This window comes from Anopheles merus, chromosome 2L (genome assembly GCF_017562075.2).
Source record: "Anopheles merus strain MAF chromosome 2L, AmerM5.1, whole genome shotgun sequence".
Lineage (NCBI taxonomy): Eukaryota > Metazoa > Arthropoda > Insecta > Diptera > Culicidae > Anopheles > Anopheles merus.
Genome location: NC_054083.1, coordinates 19,280,894 through 19,306,851, shown reverse-complemented (window position 1 = coordinate 19,306,851; position 25,958 = coordinate 19,280,894). Strand labels below are relative to the sequence as shown.

Below are 25,958 nucleotides of genomic sequence, written 5' to 3'. Positions count from 1 at the left end.
GTCAGGATAGATCTGCAAATATCTATCGAACCGGATGAGCCAGAAACATTGGAGCATAATAAATAGAACTCAACATATAATATACGCATTCAGGAGGAGGGTTTTTTGTTTTGTTTTTATATTACCAATACTACGGTGTTACGCATTTAATGGACTGACATCTGATTTGATTTCGTTTTCCTTCTCCTCTCGACACACTATAAAGTCGGTTTATGTACATACACCCGTTTGGTTGTATGTAGCTTTCGTTTTTATATCTGTTTCTTATCTGTGTGTTGTTTCATTTCATATCACTTGTTCTCTGCGATCTTTTAGCAAGATCATTTTAATGTTATATTTCACATTCTCTACTACGCTAGCTTATATAGGTGGGAGCAAACGAAAGCATGTCTATATATATATATATATATATATATATATATATATATATATATATATATATATATATATATATATATATATATATATATATATATATATATATATATATATATATATATATATATGTATATATATGTATATATATATATATATATATATATATATATATATATATATATATATATATGTATATATATATATGTATATATATATGTATATATATATATGTATTGTTATATATATACCTATTTGCGAAAGGACGTATCTCTGCTGCAATGCTTAGCATTTTCTCAAGCTGCTGGTGCGTGTGCTTCAGAAGTAAAGTGTCTAAGAATGAAAATTAAAGATGTCCTTGACCTCTGCGCATACAGACAAACAATGTTTTGTAGAGTGTCGATACGCCAATATTTCAAGCCGTACGGTACGGTCTGGAAGGGATCAAGATTGATAGATGATCTGGAGGAGGCAAACTATATATTCTACTTGCACGCTCTACCCCGCAATGTAGACTGCAAAACGTGTACTAACAGTATTAGTAGTTTAACAAACCAAAATAGCTAGAGAGATAATGAATACGTATGTTTTATAGAGTTACATCGGCTGTTTCATCGTCCGATACGAAACCATGGAGACAAATTATACAGAAAGTGTTTTGGAATCGACGACTACATCGGTCCTTGTTTGCATCCTTCAGTCGGGCATCAATTACGCCACCTTGGGGCGACCTCCTACACGGAATCGTCTGCAAAAAATGAAAAATAGAATAGAACATTAACTAATAATATGGGATCAAAATTTCACTTCAATCAAGTTGCCTCACATACCATGGTACCACCATTTGGTTTTCTTCGGATTTTTGTTACACGTCTTCACATAAATACCGTTGTCCGGTGGCCGTCGCTTCTCTCGACAGCTGCTCAACATTGACGATATACTAAGACACACTGATTGTACTGACAACGCTGGTGACCTGCGAGTAGTTAGAATAAGGGGTGAAACAAAAGATCAAACATCGAACATGTAATTAATGCTCCAACCATCCGGCGCCTCTTAGCTTACCAATCATCCGTTAGGATCGACAGACATATGTGTCCGTTCGAGTAGACATGAGGATGGATAGGAATATTTGAGCCTATAAACGTAACCTAAAATGAAAAATTAGCAAAGTTTAACGCATATGTTTTTTTTAAGTGATGACAGTGCAGGTACGTTACCTCCGGCGAATCGAACGGATACTTATTGTTGAATTTGAATAACAACTGAAAGTGTTCACCCTCGTACAGTGTTCCTTCCACACCATCAATGTTTATTATCCATCTAAAGACGCACAAACATAACAGGTTATGTTGAAATACATTTTTGATAACAAACACAACAAACACCGCAGGGGCACAATACTTACTGAGTAAGGTTTTGACTAACGCTTTCTTCGTCCACTGACACTCCTGGTGGGGGTTCCTTTATTAAAGACATCAGTTCCTTCTGGAGGCGTCTCTGTAAACATAAAGACAATGATTCTTTTGTTTAATAGCATGTTTAATTGCCGAATGGCAAGAAAAATATGTTTTGTCACACGGAAAGCCAAATTAAGATTATGTTACTTTCATTGAAACTCTAATAAAATGTAGAGTTCCATTTTTTTAAATTACTTTCTACCCAACAGAAACCACAAACTTGCCTCCCAGCGGCTATTGTCTAGGATTAACTTCTTGTTATCCTTCGCTGCATCCTGTATGACGGTGGTGTTGGTCGTGGAGATTGTCTCCGATTTCGAAGGCTTTTCCTTTCGCATTCGTAGTCGATTGAACATTTTGCTGCCTTTGAAAAAAAAAACTCTCTGGCCGTAAAACAAAACAGACACACAGTCACTCACTGTGAGTAGCTTTTGCAAAAGTAAAGAGATGCTCCAAGCGGCTCGTTCGTTTGAGATGAAGATATTTGCACTCTTACGTTTAACGATTTCTAATTGATACTTAACAAAACAACTGCCTACTTTTGCGAACAGAGCGGTTTGATATACTTATTAGCAACGTATAAAACAGGCAACGGTCATAACAGATCACTGGCAATAGGGCAATTAGGACCAGCTCGGGGATTCGGTTTTGCACTGAGCGGGGAAGATGTTGTTCGATTTATCCTTTGGAGCATTGATCTGATTTGACGTGAATTTATCTGGACGAAGATGCACTCTGCCACCTGGAGAAGTAATGAAGAGTTTGCTAAAGTTAAAGGATTGTTTTATTATACGATACGAAGAGCGACGTAAATTCGGTATCGACGAGTCCCAGTGGCGTACAGGCAACAGCCAATAGAGCGTAGGCAGAGCGTTAATGTACAATTGTCGCAAATTTAACTGCAGTTAAGTATTTTGTGGATATTTTTTAAAATCTCATCTATATATCTTGTTCTTGTGGGGGAACACGATGCATGCGGAAACAAAATTTGCAAATGCCGTTGTGGCTCAGCTCTGCTGAAGACAAAGAAGAAGATTATCATGATCATTTCCCGGCTGCAACTCAATTGTATCAACTCAATCAACACAACAAGAAAGCATCTCTTGTTCAGCGAAATCGTTTCGAGCAGATGGGATGATGCTAGATAATAAAGAATGAGACCAGACACCAGACAAAGACAAACGAGCGACGATTTGAATGATTCACTGTGTTATTCCAGCTGATGACGGTTTGTGGAAACGAGTTTAAGGTAATATTAATAACACAAACTATGTCTAAAGGACACATAAGTTGAGCATAATTTAATTTAGCGCCAGCAAATCCATTTTACAACAGAGCAAAGCAGTTTAAATTTCTCTTCCACTAAGACTTTAGCCTAGCGCGGTTGAGTTAGAGTGTAACCGACCGAGATCGGGTGTCGGATCGTCAGTGAATCACACATTTCGCAAACGGTTGCACCAACCGGTTTCCATTAGCACAAAGACCCGCCTGGGTCGAAGAACGGGCGCACGGGTGGTCAGAAAAATTGCGCCGAATTACTCGAACTCGACCCCCGCCAGGGCCCGCAAAAACTAATCCATAGTAGAGGCAGCAGAAAAAAAAACTAACCAACCACACATACAGAAAATGCTAGCGAAATCGAAAGGGAAAAGTGCACGGGTAAGCGCATTTGCAAGCCGTGTGCAGCCGTGGAAGCGCATGGAAAGGGCATTAAAACGCGGGCGCGTGCGCGCGCGATCGATCGCGCGTGTACACGAAATATTCGCATGTTTTTGCCAGCGCGCGGGCACACACACACAGCAGGGGTTTAAATTTCAATGAACTTCAAGCGCAACAACAAAAGGTTGAAACCATCATAGGTTAACCACCATTGAAGGGCTGCCAGCCACAAGACCGTTGGGCAATGGCTGCAGTCGCGCTCAAGCTGCGTTTCTGCAGCAATTCTTTCCTCCATTAAACGGCTTTTTTTCTATTCAGCATCAGAATGAATCACTGCACCGTGTACTCTGACGAGAAAAGCCAGTCGCTTGAATACACTTATTTTGCATGCCTCTAGCCACAGAACAGATAAGTTGCTTGCTTTTTCAAGCAGGCCACTCTTGTGGTACGTGGACTGGAAGTGGAAAGGCGTTAAAACAAACTCGCCCTGCGTGCGGATTTGTTAGCATATGGTAGCCTTTTGTGCAGACACGCAAAGAACGCAATCCAGTGCACAACGGTGGCGCGGCACACAATGCATGCTAATGAAGCAAAATGCAATGCGTCTGTAGCTGCCACCGGCAGGTATAGGAGGTATATACACCCTTTAAGTAATCATGTCCGTCTAACATTTACTGCAAAAGCTCAACGTTTGTAAGTGCAGTATAGATTGATTTTGTAGTTGCATTGAACACATTTCCTCAGAGTCAGATGAATCTCTTTAACAGCTCGCTTTAACTACGCGTAATAAAAAGGTTTTTTTTGTTGCTAAAAGGCGAGGTCATTGTATGGAGGTAAATGCATCTCATACTACAAACAACCTACCTCTTCTGCAAACACCCATATGTGGGGTGCATTTGTTTACCTTTACCTCACAAAGCACTCGTTAATCCTCACCGTTCATTACAACATGAACATCACACGACTAGCGTCTAGCAAAAACGTACTAGTACGTTCAGTTAAGTGGTTTGCGAATAAACTAGGCTCCCTCCTATACTACTTCTTCTACTACTCAGTCAGCTGACAGCACGAGATTGCAGCGCGATCGTGATTGATCGATCAAACGCGAGAAAGAAGGGCGGGTCGGGAGAGGGAAGATACTAAGCCAACCACCGTCCAGCAAATGAGGTTATGTCAACAACAACAACACCAGACCGACCGGTCCGTGTTCCGCTACTAATAGCGCAGCACTATTTGCATTCGGTGGCTTTCCCTTGAGATTAATCAGCTCCGGCGCGGTACCCCAAGTTTAAGGGCGTAATAAACTTTGCTCCGTAACGATCGCCACCAACTATACTTGGCTGAACTTGGCCTGGAAAGGGAACGGAGGCGAATCGACGAGAAGGGGGGGGGGGGGAAGAAACCAATCGATCGCCATATTATTTAATTAACTCGCCAGCTTGTACCAAACGCTATAATTTACCCTCGATCGGACTTCGGCTACGTATGATCGTACCGAACGACTTTTAAACGTTCTTCTAGAAGAAAAGGGAAACTCTTCTGACGTGTTTACGCTTCGTTTGTGCGTTAGATAATCGTTATGACATCGCGGTGATCGTATTCTAATGCTGCGGCAGATCGTCGACTAATTGATATGACGCGGCACGTAGTAGGGTAGTGGCGCTTTCTATCTAACGACTGATCCCACAATCAACAAAGCGACGTGTTTGGTGACGGGTCCATCCGATCGTTTATGCAATCCAAAACGAGGAGAAGTTTGCATAATATTTCCTTTAACTGAATACACACACTACGAATGATGCATTTTTAATTGTAGCTGCAGAGGGAAATAAAACTAGCTAATGCGTTTTTATTTTGCATGGGGAACATTGGCTTAAACTAAATTGAAATTAACTGCATCTTGCTCTCTGTATGAAGCAGACTTTATCTCTTCATCATCAGTAGGTCATAGTTCTGTTCGGATAATGTTTAAGCTTCAGCTACAACGGATTGACAGCAACATTGATCGCTTCGACTGCAGGAGCAAGCATTTGCATAAGCTCAAACTAAATGCCAGCTCAAAGTCAAGCTAAAGATTACCGTTCTCTCGTGCAGCTATACAAATAGACAAACTGGACCTGCCAATTGGCAAGTCCACGCTGAACACACAAATCTTGCAATCGTTTAAGGTGGCCAAGACATGTGTTAGGCCAGAAAGCATCAGGCGCTAACACTTCGCTCGGATGCAGTTACGTGCGCGCCCAGAACCAGTATCTCATCCTCGCGATCGGTGTGTTCGGTTGGCGAGATAACCTTTTCCAGATGGACTATCGTTTTGGACCATAGAAAGGAGGCCACAACTAAACATTGTTTTGCGAAAACATCCTTCCAATCAGCAAGAAAACCGGCCTTGAGCGAGAAGTGATTTATAAACACAGCGAGTGTGGCGGCCCTGGTAGGGTGGCCTTAGGGCGATAGGGAGTAATCTTAAAATTGTATTTACCCCGTTCATCCTCACGATTGAACACAAGAACTTGGACAGGGTGGATAGCAGAACACTTCCACATACTATAGACACAACGTACAACATAGTGACAGAGTGAAGATATATTACATCATGAATCACCTCCCTCGTGGACCACTTCGAATGGTATTCCTTGAACATTCAAAAATATCAAATATCAAACGAAGAGGATGTCGCGCTTCCAAGCATTTTCAACCCATTATGTCCTCAATTTATGGCCCAAAACTACACGCCGCAAGCACAGAAGCAAATTGATTGCTCCCGAAAATATTGAAACACAGGCCCATTCATCGATGACCTCATCGTCCACCAGTTTAGGTCACCACATCTAAACCATATTCAACGATGCTGTGTACATGATGTCGAATCAATATCGCTTCCCACTTGCTGGCCACCCTTTTTAACACATCGATAAAGGGCCACCCGCCATTGACCAATTTGCCCAACCTCATGGAGTACACACGACAGTGTCCACTTTGCCCACACGAAGATGCCGATCGCTGCACGATTCTGAATACAGCTGATAAACATATATATATATATATATATATATATATATATATATATATATATATATATATATATATATATATATATATATATATATATATATATATATATATATATATATATATATATATATAAATATTTTTTTTTTTATGCTACCAAGGCATGTTATTAAAAACGATTTATGAGCAATTCCTCTACCGGTCTCATCGACGTTATGGTATGGCATGCCCGCACGAGAAGCAATAGAACAAATGGCGACACTTCGCTTCAGGAGGACGATGACTTTTGGAGCGAAATAAAAATGATACCATCGAGACGACTCACCCCGCTGGGCTTGGTCGCTCATAAAATCCAAACATTGATTCCATTTCCAAAAGCACACAACGCAGAGCGGCGGCGGCATTTTGACAAATCGATGCTGTGTGAACACTTCAAACATAAGCATCGCTCAAAACATAGCATCTAAACAACCGTCCGGCACAAAAAACATGGACGTGACAAAATTGAACCTAAATTAAACCGGGAATGTTTATACGCCCTGAATATCGTTGTTGCTGTTTCGAGTTTCTTTCTCTGATGATGCACGGTCCTTGTTAGAAAGCACACATTAATTCCACGCGTCCTTCAAACCAGAACATATTACCCCGTTGATCTTGTCTGCGACAGGGAGCAGGCGCCTGAGGCTGAGAAGGAAATAAAGCCTGATGCTTTATCTGTTTGTTTTATTGGAATTGTGCTACATGGGAGAAAAAATAAAAAAATAAAACAGCGAACAAGATGACCGTGACAGACACATAACATGAAAGTGCCATTGAAGAGCGTAGAGGAAAGTGAAGCAGCAGCTGCTTGCAATAAATATAATCGCAGACCTTCTGGTGACATGCAAATGAGGCAACCAACCGTCAGGAAGTAGCGCTTTCATGACAGATTGCACTGTTCCACTTTGGACAGCATCGAATGGTTTCAATAACTAACGATGATGGATGGACGATTTAAAGGTTCGCACTTCGTTTCTTTCACGATCTGTGGCATACAAAGTTGGTTCTCAATTAAATTCTAACATACAAAAGGAACGCTACGTTTTTTTAGCGATCGTTCTCCAATCTTCCGATAAAAGGGTTGGAAAACCCAGTCAGAATTTTGTTAAAGACAACATGTTAAGATTCCAAACACTTAAGATGCCAAAGACAGCAGTGCAGACAAACTGCAATTATGTCCTTATTTGGCTACATAACATTATTAACATAATACAAACCGGAAGCATTTAACTATCAGCTAAATGTACAACAATTAAACAATGGCATATAAAACATATATTCCCTTCTCGCATCGCATCGTTTGCATAATGATTAGAATCATGACGCAGTAAGGAAGAAATATCGCCATCCAGCGTGAACATAACATCTCCACCAAAGTTCGTGCTTTGAAAAATTGCATGCCGATGACATTACTACAAACCTCCCGGAAGACACCTGGATCGTTTAACCAGCAATGCCTTAACGGACTTTCGTACAAATGTAAGGGGCTGTACAAAAGGTAGTCAAGGTAGGATGATTTAAACAAACTGTATGTGGTTTGGGGGCTCGCCGTTTTGTGTGGCTGCACGTATTGAACACATACGGCACACGTGAGATTTATCCTCATCGTGCTCATTCCCCTCCCGGAACACACAACACCTCTTCGTGACCACACACACACACACAAGTCGTGAGACATGATAACGCCGACAAGGCCTCAAGGGTGACACCAAACGACCAGGCCGATCGCCCGTCAGATCTCAACTAGCCTGCAGCAATGTTTTTACAGAAATTCCGGAAACTAACCTTACTGAACGCACTCGAAGCGGCAACACGGCACCATAAACGGCATGCCTTCTTCCTATTTGTGTACACGCTACCAATATCGTCTTATCGTTGCACGAGTACGAGTTGTAAAAGAAAGCCACACATTAGCCAAACAAAGATATTCGTTGGCGAGGGGGCAAAGACAAGGAGCGAAACAAAAAAAGGTACATTCAAACATGGTATACCGCGACCTACCGCAACGGGCATTTTGTGGTGGTAGCGTGACTTGTTGTCCCATTTGAAACGGAATTTCTTTTCTTCTGTTAAACCCCCTCCAAGTAAGGGATGCAGACATTATATGAGAGAACGTGATATTTACTTTATAACCCGCAACGTAAGCTGAGTGGATTAATGTTTAATGTTTAGTCGACAAAGTGTGAATAATGCATTGAGTTGAGTTGTCGTCTTTAAATCGCATCAAGATAATGGGGCGATAGTAATACAAAGACCGCAGAAATGCCTTGTTGTTGACGATCGTTATCCGTTCGAATCGATTAGCTAATCACGCCTGAACTATCGCTCAAGTCAACATTGATACTGATAAGCCCGTTATCGCCAGGATCTGCAGGGAAGATTAGAGTCTCGTGAACAAATTGCCATCACAGCTGTGTGCCTGGTGTAAACTGTCCAAATAAAGCGGAGCGTTTTTCCTGTCTCTACTAAGATAACACAACAACACGGAAGACAACATATGGTCCTCCACATGGTCCCGAAGGGCAGCAAAATGCCCATCATAAGCGGCACCCATTCCCACGCACCCAAGTGGCTGCTATTAATAGTACATCTGTGTCCTACCACCAGCACAGCACGACACCAGCGACAAGTGCGTACGTGGGAACTGCAATAAAAACACAGTGACCATTTAAAAAGAAACCTCCTCCCTACACATATTGGCATTTCTACGATGATCATTAACAGCCGAACAGTCGTAAATCTGCCGGGTTTTCTGCCACAAAACATAACCTCTCGCTGCTCCCTAAAAAAGTCAATATGACGGACAGCTGTGATGACAGGTTGGGAAGTGACTTGCTCCGAAACCTTAACTACACTCAATGTTATTTTCATTTGGTGGGATTTAAGTACCCTAGGGGCATGGGCGTAAAAGAAAAATTTATCATCGAATTCTTTTCGAACCATCTTGTCAAGAAAAGGGGAAACGATTTATTGAGTCGTTCAGCCAGTATGTGCGTGGCGTTCTGTCAGTCTCGCGTTATGGTCGGGTTTTGTAGTAGATATCATAATCCACTTGCGGCGGTGGGTTTGAGAAGCAACACACCTCGCGGAAGTAATTAGATGAGAGCAAACAAAAACAGAAAACCCACCCTTCTCACCCAAATCAACCAGGGAGACAGGGACCGTCAAGGAACGGTGAACACTACCAGTCAAAGATCCTGGTCAGCACACCCGTCGCCGTCTTCTATCAATGAATTCGCGACTGCGCGTGCGCGCACGGAGCACTGTTCCGTGTCACTTTATTGGCGGTTCGTCTTTCCTTTCCCTTTTCAATCGATCGATCGGTGGACAACAACGGTGGATGACTAAATTCTGGTGAAATATTGCACTTTAATTGCCAGCGATAGGTCGATTGAATAAAGGCACATGGAGTAGGGGAAGAAGTCCACCGAGCTGAGTACACGAGCCGGTCAGAATTGCGCCAACCGCGATAGGCGATGCAATTAAGCCAAATTGAATATTCAATTCATTAATGCCTCGCAACCCGCATCGTCAGGCGCCTCCTCTGAGCTGACCATAAAACCGACACGATCATTTGTTAGAACTTAAACACGTGTTTTTCGGGGACATGCCAAAATAAAGGACAAACGCTTTTAACATTCGTTGAACCGTGCTAACCTTCCAGAGCGGAAGTGTACGGCCCGCTTCGCCGACTGCTTCAGAATATGATTGTATTTATATTTAATTTACTGTTTCTCAATTACAGTGATCAACGATCGCGATGGTGCACGATCGTTCACAATGCGAGTTTTATGGAGGTCTCCTTTTTTATGTTATACTTATTAATGATTAAATGAAATGTGCATTGTTTTAACTTGATTTGACCTTCAAGATCAAAGAGTTTTACGTCAACAAGAATATTTCCCTACATTTTTCACCAAGTCAAACATAATAAGTACGTATTTGCCATCCCTGAAGCAATACCGTATTCTCAGTGGTTTGTTTTCCGTAAAACCATGCTTCTACTATCATCACGTTCAGCAACATTATTTTAACGATACGATCGATCGTCATCAAAGCTAGACATCGGTAGCGTCCCAGTTTTGTTGCACCATTACTGTGGCGCACTAATGGTGCCGATATCTCTGATTCCAGTGGTCATCACATTAGCTGTTGGATTGCTTCGAACATAAAGTACCATACCATACCATTTGGAGACACTAGATACTGTAAAACCTGCTTGATGGTGCTTAGAAAACTTCCAATTAACTTATTTAAGCAGAATTTTGAATGTGCCATTTAAGGAAATTCTTGCAATTGCGTAGAGTATAAAATAGAAAATATATAAAACACAATTTCTATGATATTAAACGCAGTCTTTGCTGACATAATATTTCCAACATCAATCGCTTTCGATCACCGCTTAGTATCAGACGCCAGTGCCGGATGAGATAAGTTCGTAGCTCTTGTTTCAGCGAATAAATGTTCGCACCATTTTGCCGGACATTTTATTGCAGGAAATATTCTGTAGAAATGGAGAACGATTCCTAATGTTGATTTTTATATTCCAAATAACAAACTAACTGATCAACGGACAACAACTTCGATATCAAATTTACGTTTCTACAAGATCGGAAGATGTTTTATACCATAGGTAAAGATTTGCTCAAAGCCCGCAGACAAGCTTAAAAACTAAGACGATCCAAAATTGACAACTATTTTTTTTATTCCAACATGTTTGCCGGCCACTGTCTTTGGCTAAAATGGACTGACGGGCGGGCGGCTTGTCGAGACGTTACACTCTACGCTAGAAGCAGCAATCTAGCAAAATTCATCGCTTGACTGCGTGATGATCACTTTAGCTCGCCCTTCAGGGCAAACATGTTCCCGGCACGATGTGTTTTAGATCCGACATACAAGAGCGCTGAGTGTATGTAAACATCAGGGAGGAATAAAATCGCACCACTATCGCTATTGGATATCATCAGGGAAATTTATGTATGATGCTGCTCTACAAAAAAAACTCGCAACACGAACAAAGCAGAGCATAAATTGCCCTGCTCTCGGGTAAGATTGCAGGCCAACAAGGCAAGACAAAAAGAACGTTAGAAGCGAATCATTCCATCCATCCATCCATCGCAAACGATTTTCATAGCTTTAATATTTTTATGACAGTGAAGAGATAGTTCAAAAATAAAACGGGAAAGCTAAAGCGTTTCAAACCGGCACAGCCGCTCGCCACTGTGAACATAAAACTACGTGGGGCCTGTTTTAATAGCGTTTCAGTTTTCGGCACTCATGCCGCACTCTCCATTGCACCACACAGAAAGACACACGAAAGCCATCATCAAAACGCATCTCAACACTTTTACAAAAAAAAAAAAATGCATACATTAGTCGCTCAATCGCTTTGGCACATGGTGTCTCATCTTGAGGCGAACGGCGATGACGACGACTACGCGCCGAGTTCTTTGAAAAATTAATGCAATTAAACCCGAGCCCATAATCCGACACTTTTGCGCGTTGGTGTCTGGGAGTGTCGTGGTTCGTTTCCCAGGAAGAATCATTTCTTCGTTTAAGCAATATCGCTTCTTCAACGTTAAAAAACACAACATGACGGCGTATTTTAGTGATATCATCATTCGCCTTGAAAGCAATGGACCACACGTAGTAAAACCACTAAAATGCAGCAAATTAAAATATAGAAACTTAGTTTTTGTTTTCAAAAATCATTCAAATCTTTTTGCCAAAGAAGTTCTGCTGATGATCTTAGCAGACTCGTGTGACTCGATAAGCTGCTAATATCATCAACTTGTCTCGATCGACAGTGAAAGAAAAGAACCTCCTTAACAAATCGCCCCAACTCCAAACACACACACACACCCATCGTTGGAGCTCAAGAGGTTCACAGATAGATTCGCAGTTTTTTTACTGCAAAAAATAATAACCCCCACACTTGAGAGCTGTTGGCGGACCACCCTCGCCACACATGCATCAATCGCACGTAATATCGGAAACATCTCATCGCGAAACGAACCAAACAGCCGCCCCCGTACAAACTCCCTAGTCCTGCCAAAAGCCGGGGGAACAACTCAAGCGGTAGTATTATGGGCTAATGAACCACTTGACTTAAGACGCCATCTATTGCCTCCGTTTGTTTCTCTGACTCGTTTCATCATAAATTAGCGCGTATTAAAATCGTTTGCGCATACAAACAGTACCAACATGGCACCATCGCACATGGCAGTACGTGCGAGCGGTGGCGGATAGGCCAGCCGGCTAGCGAAGGGTTCGCTATCACAATCGTAAAAGACATAAAAAAGACGTTCGGCAAGAGTGAAAGGGATCGTTGTACTTCTTCGTGATCATCATGACGAGATGAAGTTGATTGCATCGTACCAAGCCGCACAGAACACCGCGCAACGGTCCCCTACACTTTGCGACCTTTGCTCTCGCGCCGTGCTCTCTCATCGCGGCCCGTTTGCCCGGCACAGGCCGATTGATGACTAATAAAATAAAATACCAGACATGTATAATTTTTAACGTTTTAGGAGTGCATCGAACTTTGGAAGGAATGGAGGAGGGAGGGAGAGGGATCTGTGCACGATCGCGCTGCGGCAGACGAGATGCCGCTCGTTCGGCTGCAGTGAGACAAACCGTGGATTCGCGGGCGCACGTCTGGAAAGCGACTCGAAAATCGGTTGTCGTCTGGCCTTCGGGCCAACTGCCGCACGTTCACAAATGGTCATTAAAATGGCGATCGGCAGTGTTGCGGTTTCACTTCACCCAAACGGTTGGGCGGGTGTTGGTTTTATAGATTTGTGCAAATTGTAGCGACGCAACTACCCAGAACCCAGAGTACAAAACATGACACCAATGCAGAACATGCTACGAAGCTACGAAATGTAACTCCAAATTCAAGTCGAGTTGAAGACCTTAGCATGTTCATGACCTTAACATGTGAATGGCTTATGGAAAAACAAGGTTTACTTTACAATGAAAATAACTAACTTAGTAAATCGGTTTGTAGGATTCCAATTTACATTGTGTTTGACCCAAAAAACCATCTATGTGCTCTGTAAAATATAGAATAAATTCATATCAGTAGTTCTCCAAACTATATCCTAGGGAGATATGGATCGAAATCGACATTTTTTTAGTATTCAAGTAAATCAGGCTGCGGAATTGAAAAAAGTGTTAAAATAAAAATAAAAAACATTGAAACTCCATCACAAAGAAATTCCATGAGCTAAGACTTATCTCACCTAATTAAGAAACTAATCTTTTTAGGCCAAGTCAGCGCAATTTCCTCTGACGGCTTGACGCTTACATCGAATTTGAAAACCTGCCTCTATAAATTGGCACCACAACCGTGCAAAGTATTGGAAATAGAATAAACCTGTAAATCATATACGAATTCTGCAAATCAAAATAGTGTTTATTTCGTCACTATAAAACACGCGTGCCCTATGTTACTCAAACGAAAATCATTCATATACAACAGTCCAGCCCACTGGAAATGCGGTTTGTGAGGGTTAATTGTAGCCAATCACTTAACCGACAGCACAACCTCGCCCTCCTTCGTCCACCAAACCGGCCCCTCTCTCAAATATTTTAACAAATCATAAACCATCCTTCGCCACAGAGTGAAATGCTAGAAAAACAAAAATAGACCCACTTCATTCTCGCCGAAAGCGGGGGGTGGAGAAACAACATAAACGATCAGGCACGAGGCGCACTGCTCTCGATCATGGCATGGAACACATGTGCATGTGCGGAAATTGGCAAACCCAACCCACACACCACACAGCAGTGAAGCTGTTAGCTGCCGGAGGTGACTGACCGGCCAACCCCGCGCACCGGACGGCGTGAATTTGAAAATTAGGAAGGAGGTCACGGAAAAGTCACGACATCCTTAAATTGCGGATCTGCAAGCCCACTACACCCACACTCATACCTCACATAAGCACGTTCGTTTGCGCAAAACGTGCGCAACTAATAGACTAATTAGTTACAATGTCGGGACGGCCCGAAAGAATTCCGACAGAGACAGAGTGAGAGAGAGAGAGCTTTGATTGAATATTATTGCGCCCGGAGTGTTTTTTTTTCGGTTGCTACCGTGAGCAGATTTCTTTAACCCTTTCTGCCCGCCCTGCGTATTGCGTAAGCGTGGGATTTTGCAAGGCGCAACCGCGTGGAAGGGCTAAGGTGATTCATGCGGAAAAACGCATCGCAAAACTGCACGCGCCACGCCAGTCACTGGGAAAGTTGAACCGATTTTCCGTTCATTGAACGTAAATGCAAAGCTGAGTAGGTGTTGAGCAGTCATATGTTTCACTTTATTGTATTGCTTGTTTTTTGTTGTTCGATTTAAACGCCACTGATCTTGAAAGACGTGCCTTTGCACGGTTAGGAAAAAAAATCCAGTCCCCCATGGGAATTGGGAGTTTCTGGGGAATTTTTGGGGTGGCCCCTAATGATGTAAAATTCGCACGCACGATACGGCGCGCAAAACTATTCTCAGATCTGAGGATAGGGAGAGGAATCTGACCTAATCCCAACGGGAGCACTTCCGAGAGATCACGATCATGCTCTGTTGCCGAGTAGCCAACCCACTTTGGCCGTGCTCTATTTCGTAAACAACCGGCACAAAGACGAACCAACAAAAAGCTTGAGCTTGGGAAGGTAATTTTATCTTCACCACGGAACTACCACTTATTCTGAAACCGCAACAAAAACCTGATCGTGAACTGACATACTGTGTGCTTAATCGGTGCGAATGATTAAGCCATTACTCTGTGTCGCTACTCTGTCGACACATTGGACTAGCATTGCATTTCGGGTTGCAAATTGTGCCAAATGCGTAGTGCTGTCGTCCGTTGCCTGCCAACTTGTACCACACGATACTGGCAAAACAACATGCTTTCTTCAAAACACTCAACACCCAAACAAAAAGCAACAACGCTGCGTTGTATGCGTGATCGCTCTTTACATTGAAAAATGAAGCTAACGATCGCGCAATGGATCGCTTCCTAGTCCTGCTCTCGCTCCCTCGCTAGCCGGGGCATTGGCAACGCGGAACGGAATACAACAACGTTAACTGCACCGGCGTGCGTTAAGTGCATGTCATCGCCGTCGTTAAAGGACACCCAACCATGCCACGAACCCATTATGCGGGGAAGGGGTGATGTGCGTTGACAAAAGACACTCCCCGCACAGAGAAAGAAGAGAGAAGGCCTTCACCCACAAAACGCAAAACCGATCGGGCAATTAAAACACCATACGAGAGAGGATTTACGAAGAGTCGTTGTGCTGTGCGGTGTGACAAGAAAATATGTGCACCACACACAAACACACAAACTCTTTCTTCAAGCAATTTCTCGACAGCCTGCACACTCTTTTTGTGCCCGTGTTGACAGACAAAACGGAGCGGAAAGCTGCCCCGTGCCAAACTAAAACAATGTTTGATGGGGGGTGGATGGGGTTTGATGATGCACACTGCACTGGCGAACGGGTTTCAAAAATATCTTAGCTGCTTAAACGACGGTTTTCCCATAAACATTTATAATGGGCACTTTTTTCTCTCTTTTTGTTAATTAAACCATTCCAGAGCTGATCTTTCACGAGCCGTAGCCATACCCTTTCGGGATTATAATTACAACAAATGGCAATAAAAGTGATCATCATCTCTCTGTGGCATGTTACTGGATCAGACGGAAAGCCGATGAACTGGTAGAAGAAATGGCGAACATTGTTGGAAAATTGCAGGAAGAATATTACCATGGAGGTCAAATGCATCTGAACATTAACGAACTCAACAACAAAAAGGCAAGTGACTGCTGCTGCCCTGCTGTCCCTTTTGTATGAGAAATGTGAAGGGCTTGGTGGAAGAAAGACCCGGGATATCAGTAAAAACGAAGGTTGATGATTGTATGAGAAAGTTCAAGGAAATAGAACCGACCGACGCAAGAAAGACACAAACTTTGTATCCCCCGCCATTGGCACGCCATCATTCATTGGCAGTGGTGTGAGAATGTGTCAGATGAAGCGAACAGTGAGTGGAAAAGTAATTTCAAAACGTATTGCGATCAATATCAATCACGCTTTACGGATGATCGGTCCACGTTTAAAGGTTTATACATTAAAAATACCACTTTGATGATACCCATACTTCTTGTCCTATTTGGCGTAAAGACGCGGTCATGCCGGCCTATATCCGGTCCATATGAGGCTTGAACCCATGTACCCATGACGGGAATGATATTAGGTTGCAAGAGTTGATAACTGCATCACAGGACCGCCCTCGACACCACACTAAGAGTGCCAACTAATTCAAACGGTTCTACTACTTGTTCCCATCTTACACCTCAACTTTCGATCCTGCAGCGAAAAAACACGGCTATCCAGGCATCCAACATTGTTTTAACTTAAACGTATTAGGAGACATGCAGGTCAACCAGATTGACCGGAACCAACAGTAATCCGAAGCAGCAATGTCTGAGCTAATACATCAGTTAGGGTAGAACTTCATATTCCAAATGACTTTTTGATGCGTTTGTTTAGGGACTACATCGATTCTCCAGGTGTACGCTGTCTGTCGTTCCTCAAATATCTAATTCTAAATCAAAATCACTTCTAATTCCCAGCAAACTACCTAGTATCAGCTAGAGCATGGTACCAATAAGCTTCAACAGCGATACGATGGCTTTCGACCGATGTTTTGTCCATATTGTCAATAATGAAACAGAACTCATCGTAAAAAACACACTACTCATTCGAAAACTTACAGAAAGTGTAAGTAATGTCTAAAGATACCACTTCAAAATAAGAGTTTTGCCTGAAACGAGTATTAAACATTTGGTGACATCTGACATTGAAACGGTTCTCAATTGAATGAATTTTTGAAAAGTCTTTCCATAAATTCAACAAAGCGAAACATTACGAAGTTGCTCTGCGCTACCAAACCATGGAGGAGCACACGACACTCTCCAGCAACAGACTCTCCAGCAACTCCCGCAACAACCCCTGAAGACCCCAGAGCACAAAGAGCATTCGTTGCGTTGGTCGCGCTGCGCTGTTGCTGCAACTCCCTACCAGAAACCAACTAGAGAGACCACGGGTACGTTTCCCTACCGATAAGCGTTCTAATTTCATAGAAAAACAAACACCATCGCTTACCCAACGCACGCAACACCAAACACCAGATGCCGCTGCAGAAACACCAAGGCGAACGTTGGGGGAGTAGATGAAGTGGGTCATAATTCCAGCCACTCCAATAACATATTGTGTCCAATGTAGTTTGCTTTTGGTTCTGTTTTTGGTGCCAGCAAGATCGCAACACCGCTGGGCGCTTTTCGATTGGCTTTGCGCCGTGCATGGGATGTACTTTGAAACATGCCGCCGGTGCTGCTGCTGCTCCTGCTGCTGCTGCTATGGTCCCCGAGGGCAAATCAACACGCATATACAACCGAGTTGAAACGCAGACCATTAGAGAGCCACTCAGCGCCGGTCTGTGCATGGTGTTACACCGCTGGAGGTAAGTTCTCAACCACCCAGCGCGCAAGCGGAACACGATCTTCCAGCAGCAAACCCGTTCTGCTAGGTGATCGCGCAAAAAAGACGATCACCGGGAAGTACGAACTGTTTGCTACATACTGGAACAAAAATAACATCTTGCATTAGTTTTCAGCGCAATTGGTGCACCAACGCGCATTGCGAACCGTGCGGATTCACACGAATAACATCTTTTTGCGATGCCTGCGAAAACAGAAATTAGCTAACGCGACTTCAGGAACCCCTAGGAGTGGGGATGTTTTCCAGTTGTGCTTTACTTTCGTTCACCAAGAAAGACCAAGAAAGCGACCGATTTCGAATATTGAATGCAAAACCACGTGCTCGATGATGAATCTGGGCGCTAGACAGCCTTTCATATTTGAATGCTTCATCACATTTGCATACATCACGTGCTCTATTACTGGTTGTTGCCTATTTCTTTTCACAACGATTCGCCGGAGATCGTTTGGTCGGATAGATTGTTTCCTTTTCTCGACGCCAGTCGCCATTCTCGTCATCATGGATCTGCACGCAGCGCAGTCGTTAAGTATTTCCGGTCCGGCCGATTTTCTAAACACTGGCATCCAACCACCAATGCTGTCGTCTATGGTTTTGGGTTGGTATATTAAAAGCGACAGATATGAGCTCACCCACCGCAACGTAAGTTTGACTCTGCTTCAGGGGGGAGTATACGTTATTAGTTCAATAAAGTTATGTCACAGTAATTTGCCTAAAACAAACAAAATCCACCACACGGCTGCCATCCGGTGGGGCAAATTATGATGCGCCAATCCGCAAAAACCACCTCTGAAGTTCCTTGGGGAGATATGAGACCGAAAATATACACACGCACAGTCACACAAGCAAAAAGGTATATTATGGGCCCGACTCAAAATGTACACCATACGCTCTGCCTCTGTTACGCTCCTATGCCTGAACGACGCTGAGCTGGGACTCACCACACCACGCCGGTACCGAATTTATCACGCTTTTCTTAATAAATTGCCCCTTGCGCCGTACGTTTTTCCTTCCTGCTATTCCGTCGGTTCTAGGACAAACCGCCAAAAGATCAAGTTACTGCCTACTTCTGGTTGCGCCGATGTTCTTCTCTACCACCACCTTCCTTCTAGAGGGGTTGCGATCACGATTGCTCCGTTTCGAAGGGGGTTACGCGATACTCTTCCGACAGTGATGACACACTCGGCAAACCGCTGTAGAGTGTCTAAGATGGTCTACTACTCCCGCTCACGACACACGCAATCACACACACACACCGACCGTTTTGGCACACCAGACACAGTAAGCGTTTTCACACACACGGCTGCCCTTTTTCACGCGAGTTAATTTCGGGTCTGGTTTTTCGCAGCGGTGGTTCGTCTTCCCGTACGTCCCGACACTCTCTACACGTCTTCCATACGGGGAGGGGATCCGTAATTTCTGCTCCTCGGGGAAAAACGCGTTCCGCGACGTACTGGCGAACCGGATTTTCCAGCTGCGTCCAGTGCCCACCACCTCGAACCACGCGATGAACGAGCACTCAAAATATTTATAAACAGGAAAACACACTAATCAGTAGCAGAAGCTCTGCCAACCAGCGGCGATCGCTAATGTTTGAGCGCCACTCTATATCGGTGCATATTATTGCTCGCAGGTCCCGCAGGCGGTGGAGGAAAATTGGTCGGGAAAATGATCCAAGGACGGCAATGAGCAGCAAAAAACGAAATAAACAGGAAACAAAAATCCCTAACCAGCCAAACACTGCAAGCGTATCTTCTATTCCTACGGGCAGTTTTCGCTTCCCCTCGGTTACCGACAACGTTCACTTTCACACACGACAACAAATCTAAGACAGCGAGAAGGGGAGACGGTGCGCGCGTGTGCAGTAGTGTTCGCGGCTGATGATCCGTGCGTTTCTTAACACAGTGCGCGCGGCTACTGGTACAAACCGCGGCTACATTCGAACTGAGCGTTTGCTGGCGTACGAACAATGCAACAACCGACCGGACCGGAGGCGAGGATCGGGTCCCGACGACGACGACGACGACGACGACGTGAGCTGCAAGTGAGTGCGCCATATGCGTGCGCGAGCGCCCTGTACGGCTCGCGTGAGAAGAGAGTGTGAACTGCTCCTACTGCTTTGGCTTGGGCTTGGAAGGAAAGGGAAACAGATGAACGCCCGAAGTGTGCATGTCCACCGCTTGGACGCTCGCAAGAAAGGAACTCCGGGTTTTGACCATGACCATCGACATCGACGGCCACTGACGGTGGGCGTCATCCACCAGTGTGCCGCAATCAGATAACACAATTTGACTGATAGAGCGCGCGAGCAACGCACAATGATGCGCAGGAGAAGGAGGATATTGAACCCGGGCCTGATCTTCTTCTTTTTCCTTTGTCATTGTAATTTAAGGGGAGGGAGGGAAGGGTTTGTATTAATTTTCGAACGCATCGTGCTACAATAGAAAGTAATTAGATGGAGAGCGTTTAGAAGACCTCCGTTAGAAGCTGGAATTAAAATTAAATTAATTCTAAACCGTTAATAAGTGACGAACCCTGTATGGCTGAAGTAATAATAAACACCACTTTTTATGGAAGCCACCGTATATTTTCTTGCTTGTACATAAATTAAAACAAATCGACAATTCGCAATTGCTCCCTTCCTGGATGGTGCGAAGTAGTTTTAATTTCTAGCCGCTCGTGAAAACGTTTCACAATTTAAAAGCAATCCACAAATGATTAGCTGCAATCGCCTAATCGGCACCCCCGAACGCCAAGTAAATGGGCCCGCAATCGAGGTGACGTGTGGCGTTGGAGGGGGACAGTGTTAGCGATTTGTGAACGCGAAGGGAAAGGCTGCTGGCTTTACCACTCTCTCCCATTATTGTTAATCTTCGACGGTGCTAAACTTTTCCCATAGAACGTGTGTGGAAACAAATTGCACATCTCGCTTGCTACACGTGCACACTTTGTTCGCGCCGCCAACAATATGCGCAATTTTTGCGTCTGACGAATTAATCGTTAGCCACTTGCAGCACCCATGCAGCATTGTTGACGGCTTGCATTCCCTTTTTTTGATGGGTGAAGAAATGCCGTACAGTGCAATCAATTTTCATCTAGCATAGCGAAGAAAGCTTTTAGCTCGTTTAGTAGCACAACTAAAAGACACCAAAAGGTTGAACGTCTCTTCTGCTTCCAGGATAAACGAGGATTAAGGGGACGCCTTTATTTGCGTTTGCTGCATAAACAAACGAGTGCCATTGTGCATGGGAGAGACGGAGGCACGCTCTCACTGATCCACTCATTTCACACAGCCGTTTTATTTATGAAGAATAGATGCATCGATCATGCGTCGAAGCCGACATCTACATAAACGATCACGCACCCAGCACCCCCATTGCGCTTGGGCCTGCTTCTAGCTGTAAGAGTAAAATGTTTCCACCCCTCGCTCGTTACACGAAGATAGCAAAAGACGTTCTGTTGGTGAGTAGAGCAGGCGGAAAAAACGCGTTGCATTTACACCAAATGTAAACTATACGTCCGCACAAAGAGACTGTCTGTTTAACGAAACATATGGCAGCGACTTCCTGCTAGCTGCTGCTGCTGCTGCTGCTGCTGCCTGTTGGTCATCATTTTAGCGCTGCAAATGAACCATATTTCTCGCCGTTCGGTTGCATTTCATGGTACACATGCTTTACGTTGCGATAATCGTAGCCAACGAAAGGCGTGGCAAAAATAGAGGGAACAAACAGGGGTGCCTTGAAGAATTGCACACACTCTTTGCATTGCGCATTTTGTTTCACGACAAAATGAATGAACAGTTGGTTAGCGAGACGCGGGCTTTTGATAATCCGCGTTGACGTTAAAGCGATGATTTATTCCTACACGAAACTAGGAAACTGCTTGCTACGGGAAAAGTAATGAGTAGCGCGTGCAGTTCGTCGTCTGTGCAAACCAGTCCTCTTAAATCACCTTATATGAATATGAATTTTTCTATAAGCGATTCAACTGATCGTGCTTTATATGATCAAACTGCTGTTGCATAATTGTTCCAATGTCATAGGCACATAAATAGCGGGATATTAAAATTTGCATTCTCGCTATTTGATGTTACCACTAAAGATGGTGTTTTGATGTGTTCTAAATTAATTACCTTTTTAAACAGAAAAGGAAAGTTATTACTGCATAATACTACCATAGTGGACATGAGGATAACAGGTGTGAAAAATCCAATAGGACCTAATTAACACTTTGACTACAAATGCACCGAGGTGCATGGGAAACTGTGCGTAAACGAAGGGGATATGAAGGGTAAAAAATATGATTCGCAGTAAGAGCTTCTTTGACGAGAGGAGATTTTGTTTGTGAATGATAAAAATTGAACCCAGTATCATTACAAATTCTATAACTATTTTCCAGCTAACCATATGCGTAACTGAAGAAAATATATTAAACATAACACAATGCAGTGCGAATCAATATGTTCAACTCCCATCTTTCGTAACGATCACTTCACGTAACCGTGTCTTTCCAACCAAAAGCATCCAAGGATTGTTTCCCTCCCTCTGTTAAATGAACTAGCAAGAAAAGGCAACATAAAGAACGTCCTATTTGCTTACTCTATATGGATACATCACGCATCAATCGGCACCAATTTCGGCACCACCTCTCGGCCATTGCCTCAGCCGGGAAGGAACGCGAAGGTAGCGAGTAACAACGAAACTCGGCAGCAAGTGTTGGCAGTCCCCATTACCCCTATCCGGATTCCCCTTAAAACGGTGAGATTTGAGCTGACAGCAACGCACCCATCGGGAGGATAGGGGCGAGAAGTGCGAAAGTGGGTATTATGTTTACCCAAAATTGACCTCATCGAGCGCCGCCACGCTTCGGTAAACATAAATAACACTAAGGAAACCGATTTCATCAAACGCTTCTCACAAACGTGCTACCGAAGCGCGTTCGACGATGGCGTCCCCGTTGGAACAGTCCTCTGCTCCGCTCCTCATCTCACTGAAAAATCCTCGATTTTTTAGAAGGGTAGATCGAGCATTTTGAATCAATTGAACATCGCCTCGTACCCCTCAGTGTCCCCCTTCCCCTGGAATGATTTGCTGGTCCTTTTGTTTATCGACAGCATCCGATCCGAAACCATCGGTAGCAGTCGGTGGCGTCGGCATCGTGCGGCAAGTGTCGAAAGAAGTGATAAATGTTTAGAACACTTCGTGACCGCTGTTTGGGGCAAGCGGAATTGTAATTATTTATCGATGTCGGTTTGCCCGCAAACGGGCATAAGTTTTTAAAACAAACTGAAAAAAGAACCGTTCACACTCGCGAACTTAAACGGCCATCGAGTGAAGGTATGCATATTAAGGGGCATTCGAGTTGTCGATTAGCTGCAGGCCCGTCGTGCATGATTAGCTCAACATTAATCCAATGCAGTGGTAATTTCATTCAGTGGTTTGGTGTGGCGTGCATGGCTGAAATTAAATAAAGAGAACGAGGCAGCTTAATAGAAAAAGCAACCAGATACGGCATCGGTGCCCCAAAATCGAGCGAAGGATGATGACTGTTTGTGGGACTGCTGCTGCCACTACGCTACCTTTCATCGCGCACAACAGATGGTGTGACGCACAGCTATCGATCCTGGCAGTGGGCCAACAAACTGACGGGGGGTTTTGAAAAAAATCCAGCATGACCTTGAGCTCCGGCTTTAGCCTGAGCGGTCCCGGTCCGTTCCGACGATAACAGTCCCTCTCTCCTCGCCCCGCCGGCCAGATAACGACCGTTACTTTGATTGTGTTCCGTTTCATGGGGCACCTTCGATAAATGCATTGAACTTGCCTATTTGCGATTGATTACGCTTCTTTGCAGGGATTTCCTAGTGTATGTTTTTTTTTCTTTCGCTTGTGGGTGCAAATCCTGGCAACGCATGTGTGCAGCGGAAAGACCATCCAATTGGTGGTGCTGGGTCGTTTGACCACAAACAAACCCGTGCTTCTCGCGGAACGCGATAATAATTTGGCTCTCCGCGTGTGCGTAACTAACAAACAAAACAACAATACCACACTCACCTCGGACGGACTCATTGCCGTCTTTTTGGAGCAGTCGGGTTTGCTCATAGAATTTACACCATTCAAGGGAAACGGAACCCGCACACACACACAGCACAGAACAGGCTACGAAAATACTTTTGCTGGCGAAGAATACTTTTTCGGGGGATTGGTCGGTTTTTCTGGTTTGCACAGTATAAAAATTTGTTTTCTTTTTTATCACTGAGCCCAGTGCGGCGAGTTTGCTTGAGCAGTGGTAAACATTGGGTGCTGCAGCAAAGGTTCGTTCACGGTGGGCTGCCAGTTTGACAGCTCCCGGATAGCAAGAGCGAACGCAATCCGGTGTTGACGTTTTTGATCGAGCGTGTGGCAAGTAATTAGGCAGAAAAAAGATTATTTACCTGAAATACGCATAATTGATGAGTGAATAATGCATACAACACCAGTATTAACTGCATGAAATTGTTTTTTATTTAGAAAAAGGTTAAACAACCCCGAAATGTGTTAAATCTCTTCATCATAATCCACAGAAATATGCAGTGCCCATCACCAGACAAGTAATGTCGACTTTTCTTTCAAAATTGATATGTCGACTTCTGTTGACAAAGAGGAAATTCAAAATCAAGTAGAAATCGTTAAACATACATCGTGTATTTCACCAAATTTTTGCTTTTTTTATACAAAAAAAAAACGTTTACGTAAACCAGATTACGCCGAAGTTGTAATAATGTTAATTTAAATAAAATGTTTACGTGTTCTATATTGTTTGATTTTTTTTAAATAAAAATATATTTATTTGCGTGTACAGATTAATTTCTATTTACTAGTAAGGATATTTACAAAAAAAAACTTTACATTTACAAAAGTAGTGCACACTTAAGGACAACTAAATCTTTCACATCATCGTTGTTATCAATGTTGTGGAAAATGTAGTTAGCAAACAACCTAAGAATACATATACGTATTCCCAGACTAACTCCTGCTAGTTCTGGAAATCGCAGACTATTGAACAGATAGGGGCCTCCTGGAGCTATTGAAATTATTTCTTGCTGCAGCAGTACCCAAGCCGCCGCTACTCTACTACAGCAAGCAAATTTGTGTTCCAGACTTTCCATTTGGGGACAAAACGAACATTGATTGGAAGCCCTTCTTCCCATCCGAAACAAGAGCTCTCCATGTGACACTTTACCATTTGCTAGCATGTATAGAGTAGCTCGTTGTTGTGCTGATAAATAAAAACTTTGCATATTAGCCCAGATTCTGGTCCAACAAAGTTGCTGATTTTCATGTGCTACTTTGGCATCTGGTAGCTTGTCCACAAGTATGCGACGAAGTTTACATGAAGAGGGATTTGAGACATAATCAGCGGGTAAATATGCCAGTTGTCTTACCACGATTTTTAGGCATGGATACCAAGTTGGAATGGTGGCCAGATTTGGCGGATTACCAGCTTGGACGATATGAGGCTCGCTGTATTTGAGGGAGCTGCACTCTGCTCGGTATCGGTTTGTCAAGAGGGCATATGCAGTTATTCCTGGTATGTGCAGGTTCAATCCACCTCGCTTCCGTGGTAAAGCCAGTTGCTGCAGTGGAACTCGGATTCCTCCATTGCCATGCCAAAGAAATCCTCCTATTATGCTGGAGACTCTTGCCGAGTCTAATGCGTGATTCATAACATTTAGCTACACCAATTTAATTTCCAATAAATATCTCAACTGAAACTAATAGAACCAGAACTATGATGTCTTTTTCTGCGACAATCTACCCGGCCTAATCCTGACCATCGGGCCAAATGTATGACAGTAGAAGAATATTTGAGGTTGGGAACAGTGCT

General features: G+C 43.6%; 1 protein-coding gene across 2 annotated transcripts; it reads right to left on the bottom strand.

Annotated features, from left to right (window-relative positions):
• Positions 1 to 939: 939 nt before the first annotated feature.
• LOC121593562 (ubiquitin-conjugating enzyme E2 W) lies at positions 940 to 24,408 on the bottom strand. 2 transcript variants are annotated; one of them, XM_041916029.1, is made up of 7 exons: positions 19,098 to 20,056; positions 2,060 to 2,577; positions 1,784 to 1,875; positions 1,596 to 1,698; positions 1,441 to 1,526; positions 1,206 to 1,351; positions 940 to 1,123 (listed from the first exon to the last, which is right to left on the bottom strand). In XM_041916029.1, exons 2-7 carry the CDS (start codon positions 2,189 to 2,191, stop codon positions 1,110 to 1,112), a joined length of 573 nt encoding a protein of 190 aa, XP_041771963.1. In that variant the 5' UTR covers positions 2,192 to 2,577; positions 19,098 to 20,056; the 3' UTR covers positions 940 to 1,109. The 2 variants fall into 2 exon arrangements, with proteins under 2 accessions (XP_041771963.1, XP_041771964.1); XM_041916030.1 differs by lacking the exons at positions 2,060 to 2,577; positions 19,098 to 20,056 and adding an exon at positions 24,146 to 24,408.
• Between the last annotated feature and the right edge of the window lie 1,550 nt (positions 24,409 to 25,958).